The sequence below is a fragment of the Danaus plexippus genome, chromosome 11 (genome assembly GCF_018135715.1).
Source record: "Danaus plexippus chromosome 11, MEX_DaPlex, whole genome shotgun sequence".
NCBI lineage: Eukaryota > Metazoa > Arthropoda > Insecta > Lepidoptera > Nymphalidae > Danaus > Danaus plexippus.
This window is the reverse complement of record NC_083544.1, coordinates 3,130,606-3,157,025: the sequence shown is the minus strand read 5'-3', so window position 1 is coordinate 3,157,025 and position 26,420 is coordinate 3,130,606. Positions and strand designations below refer to the sequence as shown.

Sequence of the window (26,420 nt, the reverse complement as noted above, 5' to 3'; positions counted from 1 at the left end):
TATTATTATACAAGACCATATCCATACACTCGTGATTAGCCTCTCTCATCACATACCTGCTAGATATTCGTTAATCTATTAGATCAACTGAGGTATTAATGTTAATTTGATCTAGAATCCAATATTGATTGAACGGTTAGTTAATCGACGTGATTGAAGTATCTACATTTTAATATAGATAAATTTCATCGTTTGCCTGTGAATAGAATTAGCAGACTTATTTTATATATTAAGTAAATTTTAGACGGTTTTTAATATACTGGTAAAACATATTATGAATTTCAAATGAACGCAGAAATCCATGGCAAATTTTATGGACTATGTGCGTGTTTACAACTTAAAGGTGAACTATGCTCCATACATGCTATATGATTCATCACCTACCAGATCACAATCATTGACATATTGCTCTATACAAGTACATAATATTGATATATATTATCACAACGCATTATCAAATAGAGATACTTGAAAAGTAATAAAAAAATTAGTCTTACTTTTGAGAAGACATTTGATAAGGTTTCTTTATAAATCCTTTATTAATTAGAATTAAATCTAAACATTGCTCTTTTCTTCCTTTTTGCGGTTGCTGTTTAAATTTATCTTTTTTTATCTTTATCTTTTATTATCTTTCTTTTTTTTTATATATTTATTATCTAAAAGGAATGAGAAAGTTTTCCACGCACTAATTTTCGCTAACCGGTCGCATGATCAACTTATCCGCCGATTTATCTGGCAACGCGTCTTCGGGACAGCTTATTCCGGATATTGAAGCACGTAATCTCAATACAGTGTCTCTCCACTCGCAATTTATTGGACGATGAATGGCTCTACCATTATTTTCAACCCTTAACCTTCCTACTTATTAATATCTAGATAATTTATTGTAAATTGCATTTTGCAGGAGTGATCCCGTGCGTGAATAACGGGTCGACAATGACGGTTAATAAAGGCTTTCCTTTGTGAGATTTACTATTCTCACTACCTGAATAGATTCTGAGGTTAAGTGACACCTTTGAACAAAATAATACTAATATATTATAACAGAAAATGTATCAATAATGGTTAAAAAGTTAAACTGTGATAGAATTTTTTATCTCTCCAAAGTTGTATTATAAAATGTACTTAAAAGAACTAAGCGAGGTTTTATTGTTCCTGTTTAAAAGTTTACTTATTTACAAAGGACTGAGGTTCTCGCGAGTAAGCAAATTAAATTTAAATGCTTTTAATATATTTTAAGATAAAGAAAACTGACAATAAACTATTTACAACTTCTTATTGACAAAGATGTTTAACAGATGAAGTGATGCAATAATTAAAATGTTAAGGCTGAAATATAATTTATTTGACGCCTGTAGCGTAAAGTTTGCGTGCTTGCACCACTTTAAGTTATATTTGGCGAAAGTATTAACAAAATTAACCTAACCCAACCTTAATTCTGTTCGTTTTACTACTGAAAATCCTATGTATCTAACACTTCAAACATTGGTTACACAAACGTATTGATTTAGTGGCACTAAACCAATTTATTATTGTTTAAAGTTTGGTTTCTAAAATAAAATGTGTTTCTATAAGCGGCGGGAGTACCCAGTGATTTACTGGCAACGCTTTTAGCGAATGAAAAATACCAGGCGCGTGCGCACAATTTGTTTAAAACTAGATATCGTCTCGAAGACTGAGACGGATATCAGAGTTAAATAAGAGTTTAATGTACACCGCGTAAAGTTAAATTGTGTTTTGTAAATAAAATGCCTGATTTTTATAAAGTGAGTAAATAGTGTCTAGATTGAAATGTGAGAGGTTAAAAGTAGTGACAATGCGTTACGCATTCTATATTGTCTACGTATATTAGAATGCCGGACGCATGTTTAAAGGAGGTTTCGATAACTTCCGCCACGTACAGATAGTCTCGGTTCAAACACTATAAATTGTTATATTTTAAGGACAGTAATATGTCTAGTTGTAAGTTATAAACATAATTATAATTTTGTACTTTAACAATTTATCAGCATACCTTTTAATTTAACCATAGAACACGTATTTTTAAAAACATATGTATATATATCTACTTTGTAGACCAGACGGTAAACATAAAATAAAAATTGCCGAAAAATATTAAATTTATAAGACTCCCATTTGTATGGACCGACTGTAAATTGTATGTATGACGAACCTGGCGTTCATATCCGTTTCCGTATAAAATTAATTGGGCCGTGACGTACGGAAGGATGCTAGCAACAACTCATGTAAATTGCATATCTTCTGAATATGAATCTGAGATTGTTGAAATGGACGCCTCATTCCGCAATGCAAATAAATAACAATTAAATATAACTCTAGCGCTATTTCATTCCAAACTGAAATTGCAGGTTTCCTCTATTCCTAACGCAGACGAATGGAGCCACTTTAAAAAGATATTAATTAAGTGTTACCTTAGTAATAGAATTCTTAATGTTTTCTTGTTGGTTTGTCGGTGGAATGGCAGAAAATGATCTCAAGAAAATTGGTTGTGTTTTCCTTAATCTATTTATCTTTTGCTGTTTTAGGTATTAGGAACCCATTGAGTGAGACTTGATTTTTGTTCTTAATTATTAGTTATAAATATTTATAAAGTCTAATAGTAAAGTTAGATATTTACTAAATGAAATAAAAATAGTTTTCGACGATCAATTGTTTTATGATAATGTTTTTATTTGATGAAGAAATCATATTATTTCCTCTTTAGCTGTTTAAACCGACTTAATATGAGGTTAAAGAGAATACTGGAGACGAAGGTATTTTTGTTTTTATTTTTATCTAATTTATGATTACTAAACTTTGTTGAATTTTTGAAACATTGTTTCCCGTGAATTTAATAAGTATGGAAATGTTTTTCTATAACAAGTTCGCATATTGTCAGAACCTAATCTAATTAACCTTAGACACGAGTCCAAATGTGTTAACGGGTGCGTCCCAAAAGCCCGAATGAAATGAAATCGCAAGCGAAAGCGGCTCTTATAGTGCAGACGTGAAAGGCTATGTTTGCAAGAAGAGTCAACTCATTAGCATTCATTGTGCGCTCGCGGCCGCGCACTCCCGAATAAAGCATCTGTTAAATGTCTCGTGCTAGCTAAAACTTGGCCGTAATTATCTGTTAACATTCCCAAGTTTGACCCCGCGAAAATCTTCACCGAAAATCGAGTATTCGCAAACTCTCCGGAGGCGTTTTACTTCCATAATAATCAGGTTCATGGAGATTTTTAATGAAAAAGATTGTTCGCCGTTATTTAGAAAGTTAGTAAAAGGGATCTCGTCTGAAGTTTGTTTTGATTTAGTAGCGAGTACGGAACGTCCATTGTATCCTTTCAATAGCTTTGTATAAGATTAGAGGTGATTAAATTTTAAGCGTTGATAGCTCAAATACTGCAAACTTCTATTCCTCTGTCCCCACATACTATAAAACAATATCGCTAGTTGCATAAGTTTTGTCTACTCGGCTAGTTCTTTAAGCTCACAAAGGATTATGATACGTTTTTCTCTAAAGGTACGAGTTAGAATTCTATTTGACATTTGTAAATATTTGTAAAAAGAGATTTAATGATTTCTTTTTTCAATCTATGTCAACATAAAACCAAATGTAAAAATATATATCATCACTTCTTTTTTATATGCAAATAAGTCTTACCAAACAAAACCAATATCTTATCTTGTACATTTAATAAAGCTTTATTATATTTGCTATTTGTATACCTAAAGGATATCGTTTAATTAAAAACAATCAAGTATTTTTTAAAAAGATGTTGTCTACGAACAATATATTATATACATATACACTTATATTAATCCATAGTTTTTTTTTTTAATTTTAAGCGTACATTATTGGGCTTATACAAACTTCATAAAATAAGTTATTCAGATGAAACAGTTTAGCAATAAAAACATTATAAACATAGAAATTAAAATTTAAAATGTCTATTTTGTCACAACGGGTTGTTCTGTGGAAAGAAACTAGTTTAAATAAAAAGTTTTTGTTTCTACAGAAACTTTAATTGATTATAAAAATCGAAGTCGTGTTTCACTATTTAATTTTATTTTTGTCATTAAATAAATTTTGCGAGCTTCGCATATTGAATCCAAATAAACCTCATGGATCGTTAACCAAAAATCGACTAATTGATGTGAAGCTTTGATGTTTTTAAACTGCAGTGATTTTAGATAGCCAATACGTTATGTTACCATTGGTAATACACAAAATTTCAAAAAATTTTTTTTTTTATTTTGTCTTGATTTTTTAAGTCAAAAATATTTTTTATTTAAGGCATTCTAATATATTTCTCGCAGCATAGTAAATTTTTACGAATCATTTGGCTAAAAGTCCAGAAAAGTTTATAAAATTGGTCATGATAGAAAAAGTAAGAAACATATTTAAATATTTCTGACAGTTTAGTGCTGTAAATTAAATTATTATTAGTATATATTATTTTGACCTAATAGACATTTTCATTTACCAAGTCAAATGTAAATGAATATAAATTCATAAAATCATGTGCTGGTTTGCATTTGATACACCGAGTCAGCTAAACAACTAAGCCACGGAAGAACTTTCAATAACCCAAATGTAATTCAAACAGCTAGTCACATATGAAAATTTAAACTATTATATACAGCTACTAAAGTGTTAAGGCTATTTAACATTTAACTTAGATTCGAAAATTATTTTCGTACTTCGGTCATAAGAATTTATAAGTTCATTTGAAACAGAGAGGTGACATTTGATATGCTGATTTGTGAAGTTTGCTGATTCACCGTTTTTGAAATAAACAGTAAAAGGTATCATAAGTCCACATTAATCATGACTCGTGACTGACGTTATAATTCTCTTCGTTATCGTTTGGAAGCAAACAGAATATATTTTGATAGATTCAAAGGTATGTCCCTGTATCGATTCTCAATTAATCTTCCATCCCCTTTTTGGTTCGGCCACCGTTATGCTCACGTTCTGAAATATTTAGATTAAAAATAAATAAAAGGAATATGGGAAAAGACAAAGACAATTTTACCATTTATGCTAATTAGTGCTAACTTTTTGTTTGTCTGATATTTGGAAGTATCAAGATGGATGAAAGACGTAGAATCTAATTATATATTATAAAAATATATAAAAATGGTTTGAAAACTTAATAAGACCGTTATTTTAGAATCCTTTTTCTGGCCAATACTGTCTTCGCCGTGGGCAGAAATATAAGTTATTATTATTTGAACCTTTAAAATTGACAAAAATCTATCAAATATTAATATAGAACCGTCTACAGCAGCTTTTATCTGATACGTCATCCCAAATTAAATATAAATAATACTATTTGAAGACAAACGTTTACATGAGATAGCAGTACACATTCACACATAGTATGGCTTCCTCAACTTCTAAAGCTCGATATGTTTTATTTACTTTTATTGCTCCGTGTTTGCGGCACGTAAGCGGACTTGAATATCGGTTTGCTCAGAATCCGGTCTCGTATTATATCGTCTATGCTGAACAAACATTGGATACAAACATTGAAATCACATCGAAATGTTATTCATTTCTGATTTTTTGTTTCGCGATTTATTTCTGGTCTCTCTTTCTCTAAACCAAATACGTTAGAAGTAATGAATGTGCATTACTTATGTTTAAGCAATCATTGTTTGATTTATAATTTTTTATTTGTTCATATAAATAAAAATCAATAATATACTTAATTTATATTCATATCAATAACCAAAGGTACATTTTATATTATTTATATTATGTTACATAAAATACCCAACGAAATGCAGACGTAAAATATATATGATTTTGCATAATTTTTTCAAATACAGACTATATTTGATCCTTTTATTAAGTCTGTACAGATATTTCAACATAGGTAGGCAAAGGAACAAAAAAGGGAACGATCAAAAGCAGTCTGCTTCGATATTGAAAAAAATCGTCATAGATACACGCTCGCTTTATGGTCAATATGTTAATAAACATTCGACGTGCTTTGACTTGATGAGACTTAGGTCTATAACAGCGAGACATGCGCTGAATTTATAATAATCTAACAGTTTAAAATTCCCAATTATTGGAAGCGAAATATAGGTTCGTGATCTTTCACATTTATTCACATCTATATATGTTAAACGTATTATTACGATTCAATAAATTTAAAATACTGTATACCAATATTTTTATTTCATAGAGAAACTCTTAGTACTAGTGATTGGATAATAGTTGAGCAAATAAGAATAAGAGAAGTTGAGTTATTGTACACTTTAGACAGATATTAGCACCGATTTATCTGGTATTAATAAAAAACACGAGGAACTTTATTAAATTCTCTCCACCGTTGGCCAGGTAGCACGGTAAGGCTTCACTTTATGGCTCAATTTAAAAAATGTTTTACATTACAAAAAGAAGAAATAATATGCTTGGGACTTAGTCTTAATGCTCTTATACATTTTATATTTCATTTACAGTAGACTCTACTTTAACAGAATCTTAAATAAGTTGTAAACATTAGGAAACACGAAATATCATGATTAATGTAAAAAAAAAATCAAATCTTTTTTCTTTTTAAAGACGTCTAAACGATCTCTGGTTAAATTGTTCCAGGTTTTCATTTTTGTTTGAGAATTATTGACGTCGTTAGGGTTTTAATAGAAGTCGGAAAAGGCGTCTGATTGATGATCATACGAAAAACTTAAAAATGCCATATTTTAAGATAAATCATATCGCATTTTGAATATCGTGAAAGTAAAAATATAAACATAGACAACAGTTACTAACTTTAAAAATAATAATATTGTGAATTCCAGATTGTGTTATAAACAAACGTGGTTTATCAACTGCTGTATTTAATTGTACTGTAATTCAGATCGTGTATTAGCACTACTTGTTCCGGATATAAGACAAAAATGTGACACAACCATGAAAATTGGTTCGAGAAGTATCTTGTGATCAAAGAGACGGAACGATTTCGTCATCGACATTCACCCCGAGTATTTTGAGTGCCCATGCTTACATTTTATTTACCGCAAGAATGTTAACTTTGAAGACGGAAAGTAATTTGTAGTTAGTAAAGATGTAAAGAGAGTTCCTAAAATAGTTGTTTTGATTAAATACAAGTTCTAAAAGAAACTATGCTTGTGGAATTAGACGATATCGCGACTCTTTTTTTTGTTGTTACATTCGTCGATTATTGTTTTTTTTTATCTTTTTATACTACACATAGAAAATATTTACAAAGATCAAATTAGAACTTAGTTTATATTGAAACGAAATACTAACTCCTTCAATTACCAATATTGGACACTACCTATATGTGAAGCATAGCCGTATATTTGCGTATTAATATTTCCTTAACTTTCCTGCTGGTTCTGTTCTGATACAAAAATAAACAGGAGACTCGAAATGTTTTTAATTAACGTTTTTAATTTCACGAGTATGTTTCCATAAGCAAGGAGAGGCTTTCAATACGGGATGTCTCATTGCGGATACGTTCGCCTTATTTCGTAAATTCAATCACTCACTCCGCAAAATCGTGTTCCTGGTTGGTTTTGATCGACTCCAGTTTTCATGAACTGCGAAAAGTGGAATATCATTTTATGAATTTAAAAAAGAAAAGTAAAAAAGAACAGCCAACATGATGTAAAGCGGTTTACTTTTTCTATGGAGATGTTTCGTATGTATATCGAGTATCGACGCATTGTCCTGATTCAGAGTGGTATTATCTGTAAAATATATAAGAATAATATAGAGTAAACGCATCGAAGAAATAGCTATTATGTTAATAAATTCTAGCCGGTCTTTTATGCGATATGGGTCCTAGCTCTGTCTTGTCATAAACGATCGGCTGGAGTTTGACTACCATCTTAAAAGTGAATTCATTTAAATAATGAGCTATTAAAATATAGCATAGATAATCATTGCCAATCCGCCTTCGGCTGACGTCATGCAATGTTCAAAACTTAATAAACTTTAAACAATGCTAAGAAGACGCGATGTCAGAACTTTGCGAAGTCAAAGTGAAACAGGCAAGCAAAGTTATGACCCTATTAAAGTACATAATATGTTCAATGTTTTAATAATGAACATGCAACTCACGATATAATTTTAGAACAAAAAAAATCTAGATAGTGTTATGATTTGAATTATTAAGATTTTTAATAACTTACATGGGATTTGTATATATCCATCTTATATTTCCTTAAAGTGACATGTTTCCTTAATAATGAATATTTATTGGCTTTCATGTGAACGGCGCGAGATTTTAAGTACCTTTCAATCATTTTGTTTCTTATACAGTTATCCAAAGAAATGCTAAAAACAATTTACTTTACAAAATACTTCAAAAGATTTATTGAAACAGTAAGTGCATTCTGAAATTTAAATGTTTATTTAAATCTGAGACGGCTAATTTGAATAAATAAACATAATTTGCAATCTAATTCCTTACACCACGGGCCGGCTTGACCAACAATGGGGCGTTTAGCAATCCTCGTAATGAAGTTAAGCTCAGATTGTGCCTCCCTGAATCGTTTCCAACGGGCTCAATAGAACGCGTGCTGTTTCACTGATGAGTTTAATATTCTGAATTGTTTGTCTGGAGATTTAACTAATAAAAGATACAACTATCCCTGTTATCGGATTGTATTTATGGCCTTTGTTCTAGGAGGCGACTATTTTTGAGAGATTTAATAATAAAAAGCTATTGTATAATTTACCTTTTATTTTATTTTTAATTTTGATTGCGCATATTTTATTCGTGTATTGATTAACTTTAAGTAAAGTTAAGTGTCAATTTGGTCTTATAAAAGTTTTGCTATGACCTTTGACAATGTGGCATTAGATACAAAAGTCTCCGAAGACATTGTGCAGATATAGATAGTTCACATCTCATACCATACGCACATTTGGAACTTTTTTTTTGTATTCAATTCTGTTTAGTTAAATACAAGGCGCTACAATAATTATTTATAAGAATAGAGGTCAAAACATAAAACTAATCAGAATAAAATTAGAAATTATGATGTTTTTTTTAAGTTTTCTTAGTTATTTTCTTAATTTCAGGTGAGTGAATCTTCACTACTTGAGTGCAGCAACGGGCGCTACACAGCGTCCGAAACGGTAAGTCTATTTCAAAAGTATGTAGGTAATTAGCGAATATGGAAAACATCAAGAAAATGAACACCAACTTTAACCTTATTCAGTTCATAGAGATGTTTATTAAATTTTATTATTAGAAATGCCACCATTAAATATTAATAAAGTTTAAAGTATTATTCAAAGACAGGAAAGTATTATAAAGTTGATGCAAAACTCAAGTAAATATGATACAGTATTTACAATCGTGTACAGCTTGTTTTTCTTCAATAAAAATAAAATACTTCGCAAGAGACCGAGAAGCTAATCAACAAGATTTTCATACTTTCAAGTGTATCAAAGCGAAACTCTAGATCTACAAAGTTATCCGATTTTTTGCTTTGCAAACTCTCGTAGCTCATGTAAACATTTTTTTACTGAATTTTCCTATACATCCAATTTCTGAATACGATTTCGAGAGAAATGAATGGGTACCGGAAACGTACATATACTATATACTTGTATGTCATATTATATTCGTGAATGTGACTCTGTAAGGACGTGTATTTCATTAGATTGATTGTATATATTCTATAACCAATACGTTACTAAGTCCAATACTTTTTTTTTATCAAAACATTATAATAAAAAAATATATGACAGATAAAAAGTAGCAGTTTAATTAATATTACAAAATGATAATCCATCTATGTATGTATTGTTTCTAAAACTCATCCTCCAGAAAGCTCAATGGTATGAACCTTATTTAATTGCGGCGCTACAGTCCGGTACAGACCTCACCATCCACTTGACTCCCCGCGTCTGTTCACGGTTCGACTCCAAAGACTAATTACACCAGTTTCACCTCGCTCTTACATGTTTTCTCTCCGCACTCCTGCAAAAAAAAAGTCACTGAACAAAAGGCAACCTTAACACCTCCTCATAGAGATTACGTTTAGAACTGTATTTACTGTCGTATTAATAAATTATCTAGCATTGTTGTTTTTATCCATCTTCTTTGCTTTGGTAATTAGCAAAAAAACACACGACTTCGTTATCGAACGCTTCAATGAACACAATTATATTTCAAAAAATTAAATTGGTCTTAATTCTATTCGTGATTTGTGTTCGGTGGTTCAAACAATGCATCGCGTTGTTGTATAAAACCATACGTGTCTGCCTTACTATGCTTTTATATTTTTACAAGATATGATGAAATTTTTTTAAAGCGGATTACATATTTAAGTAACTATAATAACAAAATAATTTTAAGAATTTCGCTATGCACAGCCCCATATCGGTAACGTAAACATATTCCTAGTTTTAGAATCGCAATTGTTGAATAATTAAATAGCAATCAAATACCTATTTCGGAATTCGTGAAGCTATATTCTACACGTTTGAAATATGCGAAATTATAGTTTGGAATATGAATCGAAAGAATTTCATTTTAAAATAGTAAACGCAATAGACGGCGATCGTGGGTATTGGAGAGTTGCATGTTTACCAATTAGCATCAAGCACGCTGCTTGGTAGCAGACCAAGAATCACATTCCTTACTCACAGTAATTGCTATTAGATTCAAACCTTATTCCAGTTACCCATTAACGGGCTTTGCTTCTAATCGTCTGTTAGAGATTTATATTTTTCGTGGAATACAATTGACTTTTTTAATATTTATATTCGACTTCAGGCCCTATTTTAAATTATACTACGTAAACAGATAACGGTCTAAATTGCGAGGCTCTTCTTGTAGAATCGCCTCACTTCGCATACACCTCGCGTCGACGAGTTTTTGAATTTTTAAATTACTCATTGTGCGATGGAATGTTGCTAGTGGCAGTGAGTCGAAGGAACTTGCACATCGCAAACAAATGTAAACTCTAAATTCTTGCTGTTCTGATTCAAAATACATCGACGCACTCAGAAGTTGGTACAATTCGTATCGAAGCTGATATGAAACTCTAGGACGCGGTTTTCCTGAGGGCGTTATTAACGAATGTCGTCCTAAATATTTTATTGTTAAAGTCGAAATATCCTTAGCATGTAGCTCAACACTTGATATATCCAGCTTTTAAATTGCATGGGACTGAGATACATCTGCGTTATCCATTACTTGGTATGTAGGATCTAATGGATCTCGAATCCGTACGCAATAATCCTAGATATCTGCTCTCACATGATGCAGACATTTTAAGTAACACATAAGTTTTGCGAGTATGCAACGTAACTATTCACCTGGAACGTTGGAAGATAGTGAAACAATATAGCGCGCTAGAAAGATCTAACGCTTTTCGAGTTTCCACTGTCAAGAAAGTTATTTCACTTGCGGAAAATTGGTAAGTATATCGCATTTTGAATTGTAGGTGTACGCGAAGTGAGGTAAACTTACAATGCAATATATTTGTTGCTAAAGCACGAAAATATATAAAAGTGTTTGGGAAGGAGTCATCGAATTTTTAAGCCACATGTATCAAAAAGTTAATAAAAATAGACTACAATTTAACTCAAGGCCACATGCAGTCTGACTCCTTACCGTAATCTCTAGTTCTTATTTAATATTTACGAATGTATACAACGTCTCTATGTTTTTTAATATGAAGTATTCCGTAAAGTGTAAGCTTAATTGAAAAACATCCTACATTTGTAGTGTAATGCATAAAACTCGGTTGAAATTATTAAAACTGTGAGAGTAGTCGCTTTAATGTAACTGTGGTTACCATTGTTTCTCATACAAGTAATCGTCCAAGTCATCGACAGAACCCGTTCCACGTCGTGTAGCGTCGTAGAATGTTATTACCTCGGCAACCGGGAAGCGCTGGCGCAACTGGGTGCAAGTGAGACAGGAACCGATAGAATTAATATGTGTGAAAGAGATGCAGTCCGTGGGAGGAGGCAAGGGGTCAGTGAAAGTGCATTGCCACGGCCATTGCGCTCACCCGATGGGAAAAGTAGTTCTCGTATGTGGAATATTCACCATGGGAAATTATACGAATATTGCAATATCGTTATAGCTCCATCCAGTCGTTTATAGTATATTAAGTTGGAGTTCTAATAACAACATACGCCAAAGAAATATGGCTAGTTTTAGATAATCTCGCTTTATCATATCATTAGATAAGCTCAAATTATAACAAGATTTTGAATCAAACATTGAGAGTCAATATAAAACATAAACCAATTCCAACAGGACTCTTAAAAGCAATCAAAACTAAAAAATACATAAAAACTCAACAAGCCATTGTGTAACACAAAAAGTAAAATTTAATTCATTATATGGAATATTGAAATATCGTCGTTTTAATTTAAGTAAGGTGAATGGTGTCAAGTGAGGTTTGGACTTTTTCTCGGCTGTCGAAAACAAAAGGCACTGCATAAGAATTACTCTTCACGTCGGCCAAGATTTACAATCTTAGAAACCACGCCCTCTTTGGTTCTCTGTTAATAGATTTTAACGTAAAAATTAAAAATTACACGAAAACATTTAATACAATAAACATGAATTGTCATCATTTATTTCACAGTCCAAAAGCATTTCACTTAATATTAAATTAACCGGAAAATTGGTTATTTATAAATAATAGTACATTTTAATGTTTATAGATTTATAAAAAGTTAATTACAGCGTCCTGCAGTTACGAAGATTGCTCCATCCTATTCTAACAGCGAGAATGTTATTTGAATTTATGTCTGTACTTGCGGCTTTCTACTTTAGCCCGTTCGCGACTCCAGATCTGATTTTGTACCAGGAAATGTGCTTTGATGCAATGCGATGCATCTACACCTCATGTTTATATAACTTATCAATATTTAATATCATCTATTATAGGTTTCTTGCTAAGAAATAACTGATATTTTAAATATTATCAGATCAGTATATAAAAAATTATGTCGTAATTGATACAAATTGATATTTCATACACACCTTTGACTTGGCTGTATTGAAGTGTTAGTAGTCTTACATCTATTATAGATTATATGTCCTTAGCTTTTCTATTTTTAAAAGCTTATATCCTATAACTTTTTAAAAATACACCATAAAAATAAATATTAATGGGACGGCTATTATATTTATAGGGAACATTTTTCTTTTACTGCCACGCGTATATCAAACTAACTTTTGACAGTGGTTTTACTTGAATAAACTTCAAACCCGTGTTTTCTAATTAGTCGATGAATATGTGATTTATGTTTTTGGTTCCCCAACTTTGAAAATTATATATGAATGTACGGACGAGCTCACGTAATTATTTCGACATGATATAGATACTGAAAACAATAATAATTAAGCCATATCTAGGTCACTTAAGTTACATTTTGATAACTACTGTTATTATACAAATGAAACGATCTTTTGAAACTGGATTATCACAAGTAGAAAATAAAATAGTGACTATAAAAATAAAAATCCAAAGCACAGTTTGCGTTTGTATGCGTTTAACTGAATTGATAGTACATGACTTTTGTTGGATTGGAATCATTACTATTATATATAATGTATTCTTATATATATATATATATATATATATGTATATATATATGTGTTTCTTTTAAAAAAAAGTCCTAAAAGAATCATTAATTATTAGATTAGGACCAGTAACCATCTTTCCCCAGAACAGCGAACAGATAAAAATAAACATTTTAATTCCGATTTATGTAGGTTATAAATACGTAGAAAGATTTGTACTGAGTTAAAAACAGATTTATTTTAATAAAAAATATAAAACCTTGTTCTTTAGAATACAATATAATGTTATTTTTCGAAATAGGATTAAGGACGTTTTTATAAAGGCAACGTTATGTCCCGTGGTTACTATTCAAATCTTACTTAAACTTTTCATGTACATATATAAACTTTACTTGACTAAGGTTTTTTGTTATAAATTGTGGTTGTAGTTATTAAATTAAGTCAAGTTTGTAGACCTAAATGATAAAATTATTTTAAGGACTTATGGACTCGACATTCTAATTAACTTATCAGTATTCTTTACATTAACCAATGCAATACATTAAAGTCATTGAAAAATGATTAACTTTCAAAAATTAATTACTTTTATAGTATATTAAATATATATTTAATTGAACCTTTAATTGAAACAATCCCCTAACCTCAGACAGCCAATTATAAAATAATCTACAACAGATTACATATACGGAGGGTTCATACTTTTAACAACTTTATAATTAAAATTCTTTTATAAAATATCACAAGTGTATAAAATATAATATTTATATGTGTATGCAGATTATAAAAATATCAAAATGATAAATAATATAAAGAAAAAGATTTTTTTTTTGATTTTTTTCAATTTTACTTGTCCTATTTGAGATACTTCCAAGACGCAAAACGTATTTTTTTTTAATTTTATTTAATATGTCTTCACTATTTAAATACAACACTGTGCAGTGATATGTACAATTTATGACATGTTCACAACACATAAAAGATCATCATTCACACTTTAACATGCGGTTGTCTTGCCATTTTATTGCGTTTCCCTATTTTGTTAATGATTAATATGGCAACATTAATACAATGTATTTGATATATCCTGCTCGAGGTTGGAATAATATTGAGCTTAGGAGAATTTAATTTTAAGATTTCATCAGCACAAATATATGGGGACACTCTGTCATAATGAGTTTTGCATGACACTTTAGATCCTACATTAGGTGTCTATATTTATAATACGATTTAAAATTATTTTTAATATAATGGTCATTTGTCTTACAATGATTGTTTGACAGTAAAGTTGATAAGAAGGTACAGGACTACTGTAGAAAAATACAAGCAACGGGTGCGATAACACAAAATACTACGTCAAAACGCAGGAAGAAATGGTGTCATTTTTCAGTCTCCTTACTTTTTCGGCTATGCCGGAGGACCACTCAACCCAATTCTTTTCATATCTATGACAGCTGGCATACTAGCGGGCTTTTAAAGAAACCTATTCATTTTGACCTCAAGACGTAGGGGACTTAATAACGGGGGTTGGAAACCGAAGTGCGGCGAGTGAAGCGCATCATCATTTCAATTTAATTCCAAGGGAAAACTCCCGTGACAAAGCCTACGTTGCCATTATTCTGTTCCACCTCAGAGGGTGTTTAATAAACAAATGACGCGGGGCCTCGTAATGATGTAGCGGTGCTGCCCTCCCATCCTCTCGTGAACCCTATTTTATGTTCTTTGTAGATACACGTACCGACCGTACTACTAGGACTGTAAGTAAATGAGACTCAGAGGCTACTTTGATATTTAGTGGGATACCCGACCTATTTTACATGAAATCTTGGTCTATTTTCAGATAATTAAACGTTAAGTACAATAATTCTGACCATAGCTTTTTATATAAATGAGTCTGTAACAGTCATTTAAATTCCAATGCGAAAAAAAAAACCGATTAGGACGGTAATTTTTACTTTCAGTGTGACTTCGGAATAATTGCTCTTAAGATCTTGTCCCAGAAGCTGTAAAATTACGAAGGAGATAACAGGCATTTTACCTGCTCCACAATTCGCCCTAATTTATTCGGCGAACTTCTCGAGATAGTCACGATCTTGGAGTGTTCACATATATGAGCTAAAGAACCTTGAAACTCGTAATGTATTTAATATTGAGTGAAATGGTAAGTGTTTCTCTTATTTATTGGGTAAAATACAGAATTTGGCCAAAATAGTTAAATATTTTATAGAAGTATTCAAAATATACGATACTCGTTTTATTACGAATGTTTAGGTGTTTTTGGACTGTTGAGACTCTTTAGTTTAGTATTGAAATATTTTGAATTACTAACTCATTTTACAATAGCATGTTTGTTATAAATATTTTTAAGTAAATCCAACAAAACACATGTATGGACGGAAGTATATATGGATGCTGGTTACTTTATCCCGAAACGGCGTGTAATTCTCGCGGGAATACGGTAAAACAATTTTTTTATATGAAATCACGTGACACAGATGATAAATGGCGATGCCGGTTAGTTACCACATCTAATTTTTAAAGCAAACAATTCTTTTTGTTTTGAACCCTAATTCAATTTTTTTAAAAGTTGCAGGCAAAAACGAGTGGTTGTAAATTATTTGAGACCTACTTGTTTAGACGTAATTTAACTGTTTAACTTTTACTGTTATTATCAAATTCAACACCTAGGTACTATTAATAGAAATAAAAACACCTATCAAGGTATTTACCTATTTGAACTTGTCTAACAATTTACTTAAGGAATATAGCGGGTATGTCGTATCTGTATCAATTATATTAGAAAAGTTTATATTCAAATATTTGTTTAATATGGAGCCAAAAAAATTTTACAAAATTTTGAAATATTTTTATAGGGTAGATATTTTAATTATATCTCTTTTTTATTATTAAAATCAATTAGCGTTTATCTACACGCTATATGTATTTTTTATGATTTCATTTTAAACCTTATCACAATCAGTTATATTATGATAGAGAATGTATATGACAACTTGCATAATTAAAAAGTTATTAAGAAAAATATAAAATAAGTTTAACTCAGTCAACCATCTACTATAACTAAAATAAACTTAATCAAAAATTCAGTTGCCTCGCTTACAGTTTTATTTACAAATATTAGACTTAACACATTAGCAGTTGTCGCTTCACCCTGACTGTCTTAATAACAGTATTTATAAGAAAAACTCGGAACACGAAAATACAATTTGGTAAAAGGTAATGTTGTCACAGTAACGCGAGTGAAACATTAGGTAGGCGGGGTAGGACAGTCGCGTGCGACCCGCGCTTTATTGAACAACATTACACACAAAACTTATACGTATTGGTGACATGAGAAATGAAAGATATAAATATAATATCCATTATCGGATTACTTTCAAAGGTCAATCGACCGTTCAGAGAAGCAACATTCATTAGAATTTTTAATTAAAAACTTGAAAATTAAACTAAATCCTCAACTCATTAATCAATTTTTGCCTTTATATATTTTAACGTGAAGCCGATTAGCCAATAAAGGATTAACGTAGTACCAAGCCTGGGACAATCGTAGCCATTACCACGAATTTACCTCAACATAGCCAACAGGATGATTAATCGACGTTGTGTGGGATTAAATCCATGGACTGGTCGTGTTTATAAACGGGCAACTAGATTATGAAAATAGTTTTTCATTGAATATTACACTTATCTCTTAAAATTTTAACTTTTAAACATATTCTTTTTTATTAATGGTTTTTTTTACTTCTAATGACTATACCATTAAAGACATAAGATGATACCACGTATTTGACTTACACAAACGAATTTTAGATTTATTTTTATAAACCTAGTTAACTTTGTTGTTTATACATTTTTAAATTAATTATTGTAATCAACTTAAGTGAATACGAAAACAATAATCAAAGCCAAGGGTCATTCTAAAAAGAAATGCTGTATACCAATCGAGGAAATTCAGGTCAATTTATCACGAAGTCGATATTGTAAGAAAAAATAACAAAGCATCCGAGACCCCGGATCTCATTTGGACAAATCGCTAGTAGCGGTCAGGTCAGATACCAATAACAAGGAACACGTGCTATTGTACTGCTAGCCACCATTAAGCCGTTTCTGTATATTTAGTTTACAGAATTTATAATCTTACCCCCATAAATATAAGATTTATTTTGGCTTAAAACCAGACCGATATAAACCAATGCATTCCAATATGAGAACCGAATAACGGAGAACATCATAGTCTATCACTTTCAATTTCTCCCTCGTAAAGGGTCTTCAAGACAAGCCGAATGATTCGTTATTATATTTTGTAAATTTCGTATCGAGGCTTAATTATAAACATGATATTCCATATTAGCAAAGGTATAAAATTTTTCATTACTAATATACGAAATAACAAGTTTTAAATACACTTAATAATTAATTAGTTTCCCAGAACAAGTAGCTAGTTTAACTTCGAAAATTAAAAGAGGCACATTTAAATTTCATTTACATTTTAAAATTCGCTGTAAACTATAGAACTGAGCAAGCGCGACAGTTCATGTCAATTAATCTGTGAATACCTCACATAATTATTTATAAAAAATTATAAATATTTACCTTAATTACGAATATTGCGCCCAGAGTATTTTTGTAACGTCGTGATATCAGCTGTGTTATTTGGTATCAAATTATTATTGAGTATATAGGAGCTTAAGGCATAAGTCGTTATTTTATATAGCGTACCTTACATATTAATTAAATGATAAAAGGTTTATTGAACTCTATTACAGAGATGTTAAAACACAATTTAGCCAAGCGGCATCCAAAACCCTAATACGATCATGGAGAACTTTACTATCTCCTTATTTAATTCAGCTGCTTCCATAATAAAACACGGGACTGTCGTTCTAGAGAGCAACGCAAACTCGGACTTGTTGCATTTAAGTTAATTAATCCGGAGCTACATCAGATAAAGTCTGCCGTTGTCCTGAAAGCCACCTTGGAGAATATAGTTATTGATGGTTGAGGGTAAATCTTGACTGACCCGAAGTAAGTTTGTATCCGCACCGTGTTCTCATCCCTGCTTGTTTCAGTTACTTTGAGATATTATACCCCACTCTGTACTGATAAAGATCCGCAGCCCACTTGTTTTTTTTTTGTTGACTGGGGTTTCTTGAATTTCCCTTTTAAATTGAAAACATAAAGTGCTACTTACAATTTACTTAAATTTATATAAGTGCCTTATTTGGTTATAGTGAATAATTTATAGAAACAACAGTTGCGAATATTTTATAGGCGTTTTTAAGAACATTTTTATAATATCAGCAGTTATTACAGTAATTGGAACTTCTTGTATTTATTTTATAATAAAATTTACAGTAAATAAGGTCACTCTTTCATAAATGTGTTTTTTTACATTTCACAAAAACGTATAAGATATGAGTTAAGGGAAATAATATCGTGAAACGTGACAATTCTAGAGAATCTAAATGTTACATTTAATATAATCCGCAGTTAGTTGAGTCAGGAAAATAGGATCTCATACAAAATGCCTCTTCATTTGAGCCTACTTTTAATATGTGTTATGTGAAAAGTGTTGACTTCACTGTTTCTTATTTTACGGGCGCGTTCCTCTTGATACCCGCCTGTGAACAGCGATAAAGGTTCAAGAAGGTGATTCTCACCAAATTACTAACGAATCTTTAGTGATTCGACACCTTCTTTGTCCTATCAAAGTTGCAAAATAAATAGTATGCTTTGCAGTCTAGTATACGATTTTATTTTAAGTACAGCTATTTTTTTCAATATTTATCTTAAGGGATGTCTTTATTTATTAATTGAATTTTTGTTGTTGGAAGTGTCTTAATTTATAAACCTATTTACTTAATTAAATTAAATACAATCCGATTTACAATTCAAAACACTGTTGGTTAAGCGATAACGATAAAGATCATTCGCAATTAGACCTTTAACGTCATATAGATTAAGATACTATTCACCATAACTGTTATTTTGAACCCCTATTAATTAATTTTAGTATTATGTTGAAGTTAAAGATATTGAATATGTCCACTTGGGGATTAAATCTCATTGGGTTATTCCAGGTCAAGAGGATTTGACGTTAAAGAAATCAGAAGAACAATAAATGTAACTTGCATTTTAATTGTTTTTTTTTGTTTATATTCGGTATATTTTATTTAATTTTAATCTAAAGCATTTCTTTTCGATCATCATTCCAGCTTATTGTCTGCCAAACTAGGGCAGACAAGGCAAGTAAAGTGGAATTTATTGTTATTTTCACTTTTATATATTACAGCAAGAGCAATATTAATTGTTACCTCAAGTCCATGAAACCTTACGCCAAATGGAATTATTCATTATGTAGCGATAAAAGTAATAAAACAACGAAAACGGAAAACTTAGGTGATAGACCCTTACTGTTCCGTACCTGAACCCTTCCGTACAGAGTCATGAGTAAACTAAGTTTTCTGACATCTGCGACACCGAAAGTAAAGTTCAAATGTTGAGACACGGGAATGAAATTCGAGTTCTAATTTATGCTTACCCACATGAGAATATTAAGGGTACGGGCATTAAGATGAAGGTGGCAGATATGTGAAGGCGACAGTAACCTTTCCACTTATGACGTATGTTTGGCAATTAGAACGTACCCATTGACTAATACAAAGGTATACGCTAAATTCGACTGAGAGGTAAGCAGTCAGTGACTCAATAAATTTGTATAATTATGTTCATATATTATGAGGGATCACGGCGCATGGCGCAACCTACGCATGGGTGTTTTATTGAATTCATCAATTATGCAAATACCTACGTTTGTGGCTAACTGGATTAAGTTGAAGTACTTTATAAAGACATATTTGTTTAAAATTTTAAAACTTTTACATATCATTTTATAATTATTCACGAAAATTATAAATATTTATTATTTTATGGAAAGAATGGTTATATTGCATATATCAGATAGAAACAATCTAAATAGTATAAATATAAAGTTTATATTTTATTTAAATTATTTTTTATAATTTTATCATTATTAGCATTACTGTCATTGTATACGTTAATCTCCTTTTTACCTTATTCCATCTTAATAACTTAATACACCCTTTCGTACAAAACGCTAAGATAGTGGAGAGCTGGGATCTATAAAAGTGTCCAACAAAGCAATTAACACAATTCTACTTGGGACGGGACGGTTTCAAGATAAAAATGAAAAAAGTAATGGATTGATGTCAAACTTGCTGTGAAAAATTTTAGTCAATAGGGAAGATAATTTTCTTCAAGAGCCAGAAATGTTTTATAAAATTTCTATAAAATATTGTAGTCGCGCTACGGTTTTGAGAACGCTCACTCGGTCTGAGTTGCTGAGTCTTTTTATGTCATTTGTTTTCTATGAATATTAAGCAAATGATTTTTAAACATTATATAAAAAGATAGACAAAAAGGTGTTTTTATGTACTATTCATTAAAATTCGAATTCAAAAGGAAATGGTAATTAATATATTGTAATGAAATGTTGTAAAGAGACAGTTCGTTGGCCCAAAAGCTATTATAAAAACCGAGTCCTAAAAGGCACGATATTTAAATTTACCACGGTGCTAACTTCGTCACCAGCGACAATTCAATTACAACTAATAGCCTCTGATTCATGTTTGTATTGCTAATTAGTAGCCGACTCAAGTTTTGTCACTCCTTCATTTACCGACGCTTTTGCAGCTCCACGGTCCCCACTCTCTGTTTTGCTTAATAGATTGCACTGCTTTCCAGACTCAAATTTAATATGATTGAGTTTGTTTCTAAGTAATTTAATGTGTGGCTTTGTTTAAATCTCGTTTTTTAAATAGTGTCGTAACATTAAAAGTATGCCCTTATTTAGTTTAATCTCTAATCTGTAAATTCCCAATAACCAATGAAACCGATCGAAGCAATGTCTCATGAAACTTAGATAAGCCGTAGGTAGCCCTTGTCCGAAACTAGCCTTTGGTTCTATAAAAGAAAACTTGTAAATCCTGTTGTGAAACCGCAAGGTACACGCGACCCGAGAATTAAGAGAAGCTGTTTGTAGTTTTATTTATCCTTGTCTCGCGGTTGTTTGCTTATAGCGTTTTTACTTATAACAATAATACAAAACTTTTCGTTTTGTCCAACTAAAAACATATGAATTTTCTCCGATTACATAGTGTAAAAACGAATAATATTTATAATTATTTGTTTTCATATTGAATGAGGAACGAAATCTCTTCTTAAGCCGCCATAATCGATTGAAACACTAGGACATTGTATAAGAGAATCTAGCCCACACATCTGAAGCACTTAATACTAGGATCACAGAAACGCTTTGGTGCTATTGTATTGTAAGCGGAACGGACCGCTTCAACCTGTTGCTCGGAACTATTTTATTAGCACGAGTGTGTCGGTGGGCCATTCTTTACGGCTCTTTTGTTGTCATGGCGTTTAGTTCACTGCAAGCTCCACGAGCGTGATTGGCTCGGTTTATAAAGCAAACAACTCGAATATTTTCAGCCTTTGCCGCCCATTGTCTATTGTCGTTCGTTTTGTGTGCTTAAATTCCGATTGCATTGAATGCCCTTTGCCAATAGACCCGAGTTTTCATATGAATTTTATTTCAGTAAATGCTCCTTTATTTTTCGTTTATTTCTATCACTATTATTTTTACAATTATTCCGTTTCCAATTTATATTCGTTTTAAAATGTATATCTTACACTTCTTTACATGATAGTTATAGCTGAATTAATTTTATCCTATGTCCCGTATGTCATGATTTCTACTGTCATTAAGTTTAAAGCCAATGTGGTATCTGCATAAATTGAAGGATTTGCAACTGCAGCGGCGGGAATTTCCCTCAGGATATTCACGGAGTAAAAACTGTATTCATCCGAAGCTTTTAATACTTCATCTATAATTCAATAATCAGTATTACATCGATCGCCTATTTACAAAGGTAATTTACATGATCTAAAGCATGCCAAAGGATAGATAAAAAATGCACATCTCATTATTTATACTTTTATCAACCTCTTTCGTTATTGAAATTGAGAGTTTTTCATTTCGGTTAATTACAATCCTTTGTGAATCGGCAATCTCCTTTGTTTTAAGTTAAGATATCGTATTAAAACTATATAGCCATAAAACACTAGAATCGATGCTTATTTAACAAGTTTCCCGTCTCTGAATTCAAAAACAAGCCGAAGAATTTACTTTGACTAAATAGCTCAAAAGATTAATTAAGGGTAACTTTAACTGACTGTGGATTACGTTTATTGGAATAGTACAACATTAGGTATTATTTGAATATAAAATCGAGAGCTATAAAATTAAAAAAAAAAATACCCTTTAAAACTTTTTCAATATGTACATGATATAAATTTTAAGTTTATATGTATGTGCTTTAACGTTTCCCTTCAAAATGACTATGTGACACATTATTCGATGTACTTGGAGAACATTGCGCACGTGGTTATTCCCGGAGATCTCTAAACGGTTCCATTTGCACGCATGCACTTGCAATACGATTGCAATGTCATCACATTTCAGCGGTTGAACGTGACCCTATCTTCACTAATACTTAGACACCTGCTTTTCAAATCTCTATACTTTCTCAGTATGGTATTTCTGTAAAACGTTTTCTAGATCTTTCTTGATTTGCCTTATCGCTTAATGTGTTACTACCATGATATATGTTGCTGTGTTTTATAATTTTATAACGGTGCATAGAAAAATAAACACGTTTGAGTGGCGTTACGAGAGGCACAAAAACTATTTGGTCAGTGGTGCGTTGAAGGTATTCAGTTTATAAATATGGGCTTTCATCCGTATAAAAAACTCAACATGGAACATTCCGTGATTAGATAGGATGAGAGATGCATCGATCGTGATGTTCCACAACATTCCATTCCAGTCTTCCTTTTATACTTCAAGAGCTACGAAATAATAACACGCAGCGGTCCGCACTGAAACGATGCAAAGCCTAATCGTATTATAAAATTAATCAATGCCTCAACTCCATCAACAGTTTTCTTTTCATGGTTGTAACGCTATAAACAATTTAATTTATAATGAAAATACAAAATTAAGCGGAAAAATTAATTAGGAACATAATGCCTAAAGTTATCTAGTCTTTATGAAGTTGATAAAGAATGACTTGCTTAGTTTATAATTTGACTCTAAATTAATTAGATATTTCATAATAAATGATTCAAGAAGTTTAATTAAACCAGGTAATGCTTACTTTTGTTTACAATCTGCGGCGGTGTCTGAACAATCTCATCCAAACAATAACGAGTTGTAATTATAACAGAAAAGTTTTGTTATGTTTTGATGGGAGAAATGTAATCAACGGATACCGCCTGATCAAGTATCAAATATTTTAATGTGATGGACATTTTACCAAGCCATTATTATTATTTATCAAATGAATTCTTGTATCAATGTTCAATCTCCCATTTTCTTTACTTTGATGAGTGTTTTGTTGGACGAGTCGTTTATAAATAAAATGTATTTTGTGTGGGTATTGGTTACTTTATCGCTTCAAAACCTTAAATTTAATTAAACTTTTTTTTTATTGTTTTTAATATAGTAGAAATCACGTGGATTCATTGAAAATATATAAGTTTTACTAGTTAACATTAATATCGTTTTCTTTCATATCGATTTACCTAAGAAACATGATGTTCAGTGAATAAAAATCCTTCATTGTTCGCAATACTTCTTTATTCAAAAAGATTTGTGTTAAATACATGTTTCTATTCCTAGTGGAGAATTTCGAAAAATTAATTGCATATTTTCTCATTAAAATGTAATTTCATAGCAATCTACTTACAGCAATATATTTACATTAATTAAGCGTAAAGAAGCGCATCGAAGCGGCCAGTCGAGTGGACGATCAACCGGAAATGACGCAGAAAATTGCTCAGCCTCACGTGGACGCAATATCCTACGAGGACTTCCAATTATGTAGATACTACTCACTGTAATCTTACAACAATGTTACTTAAATGAGTTCCTTAAGTAAATTGTTGTCAAGGTGCATCTCGGGAACAGACAGCTTATTAATGAGCTAGAACCAATAGTATTTTAGAAAATTGATATAAAAGATGTAATGTTAATATAAATAGGTAAACAGTTACTATAACTGTTACATTTAACTATAAACTTCTTAAAATAATTGAGTCTCGTAATATAGTAGAATCCTTATTTTTTCGTACGTTTGATGAAATAAGAAAAATTGCGATTTTTTACAAACATAACCGGTCAAAACTTTTCTTTGAGCCCACCACATAATATGTACCGTATTATAAATATATTATATATATGTTTGTCTGTGAATTTAGTAAATATTTTACATGTCGCCATAATAATATTTTCTAGACTCAATGGTTTATTAAATTCTTGAAACAGTAAATGCATAGGGGAACCGCAATACCAGAGCTAGAAGATGTTTAGTGAATGCATATGGACCGGCGGGCAATCTGCATAATGAGAAGTCAGGTTATTGCGCGGATCGGTCCAAGTCGGCAATTTCCCGATACAATTGCTATGAACTCACTTGCATTATGGAACATTGATTTTGAAGAATTTTTTTAGATTCATGATATTTGCCTCTTCGTCTGGTGTAATATATTTTTTACATATATGACAACGCTATTAAGTTGATAATATTAGCAAAAAGCAATTTTACATAAAAGAAATCAATAGTTCTGCTGTCCTCGGTTTTATTTAAAAAGTTTTCAGAAGACTCTCATTGCAATTACCAATAAAATTATAGTACCTGGGCGTTAGGGCTATTACAACAGCCTTCTTTTATCGCCAATTGGGTATAAGTATCCACTGAAAAAATTCTAGGTTAGCCATGTGAATAGCCAATTTTCTATTTGTAACATCAACGCTGAAATATATTTTTATTATTTTGAATTATTGTTTCGTTAAATTTATTACAACCGATATAAAAAGTTTGCTCCTAAACTAGCAATGTGTGCTTTTGCTATTAATTTGCGAAAGGCTCTTTTCCACCGAATCGTTGAAAAGTTACAAATATGTTTGTCAGGGTATAATATTTTGGGACAGGTGATATCATTTATGTGACACTAAACCTCCAATTACAGTCCGATTGATGTTCGCGATCTCACTCTGTCAAAGATCAAATTTCGTCCTAAAACAAGCCAATTCACGCCTCCATCTTCCTGACAACTTTCTTTTATTTCCCGAGGCATTTGACATATTTCTTTGGAACCGGGTAGAAAGATTTTATTGACCGGTTATTATTTTATTTTATGGACAACTCTTATTTCACAGGCCCTAAGAACAAGTTACGGGTTTTGTCGGGCGATTATTGGGTCAATCTTTTAGCGATTCCTGACGCTTTTATTGAATAGTATTCCAAGTTGAATTGTCGTAAAGGTTATGTAATATAATTTCGTTGCCATTTTTTCACTTTTTGCTATGTTTATTGACTTTTGTGAGATCATAAACAAACCTTGATAATTATTTCTTTTATTCAGAAATTCTTATAATTTTAATTGCTGTTTCTTTTTATCAAACATATTCACGAGGTCAACTGATTTTTTTTCAAAAAGTGCAACAAATAAAATATTTATCCTTAGCTATAATGATTCATTCAAGATTGATTATCAAATCACAATTTTATAAATTATTATGATATAAAAAAAAATTATTGAATATTAACCACAAATAATCATAAAAAAATTAACAAAATGTGAATAAAATAACTGTTTTTATAATATAACAGGCATCTTTAGGCATTTTTATTGAAATTATATTTTTATCTTTAGTTTTTCTTTTAACACAAAATACTTACTATCCTGAAAACGAAAACTGTG

The 26,420-nt window shown here is 31.1% G+C and overlaps 1 protein-coding gene across 8 annotated transcripts in view; it reads left to right on the top strand.

Annotated features, from left to right (window-relative positions):
* LOC116765674 (polypyrimidine tract-binding protein 2) overlaps nt 1–26,420 on the top strand; it is a 244,960-nt gene that overhangs the window by 141,047 nt on the left and 77,493 nt on the right. For 4 of the 8 annotated variants that reach the window (XM_032655243.2, XM_061521836.1, XM_032655247.2 and 1 more), the window contains one exon: nt 9,071–9,127. The exons of the other annotated variants lie outside the window; for them this stretch is intronic. In XM_032655243.2, the coding sequence (XP_032511134.1) occupies nt 9,071–9,127 (57 nt within the window). Of the gene's footprint in view, nt 1–9,070; nt 9,128–26,420 lie in introns of those variants that run through there. 8 annotated transcript variants of the gene reach the window in all.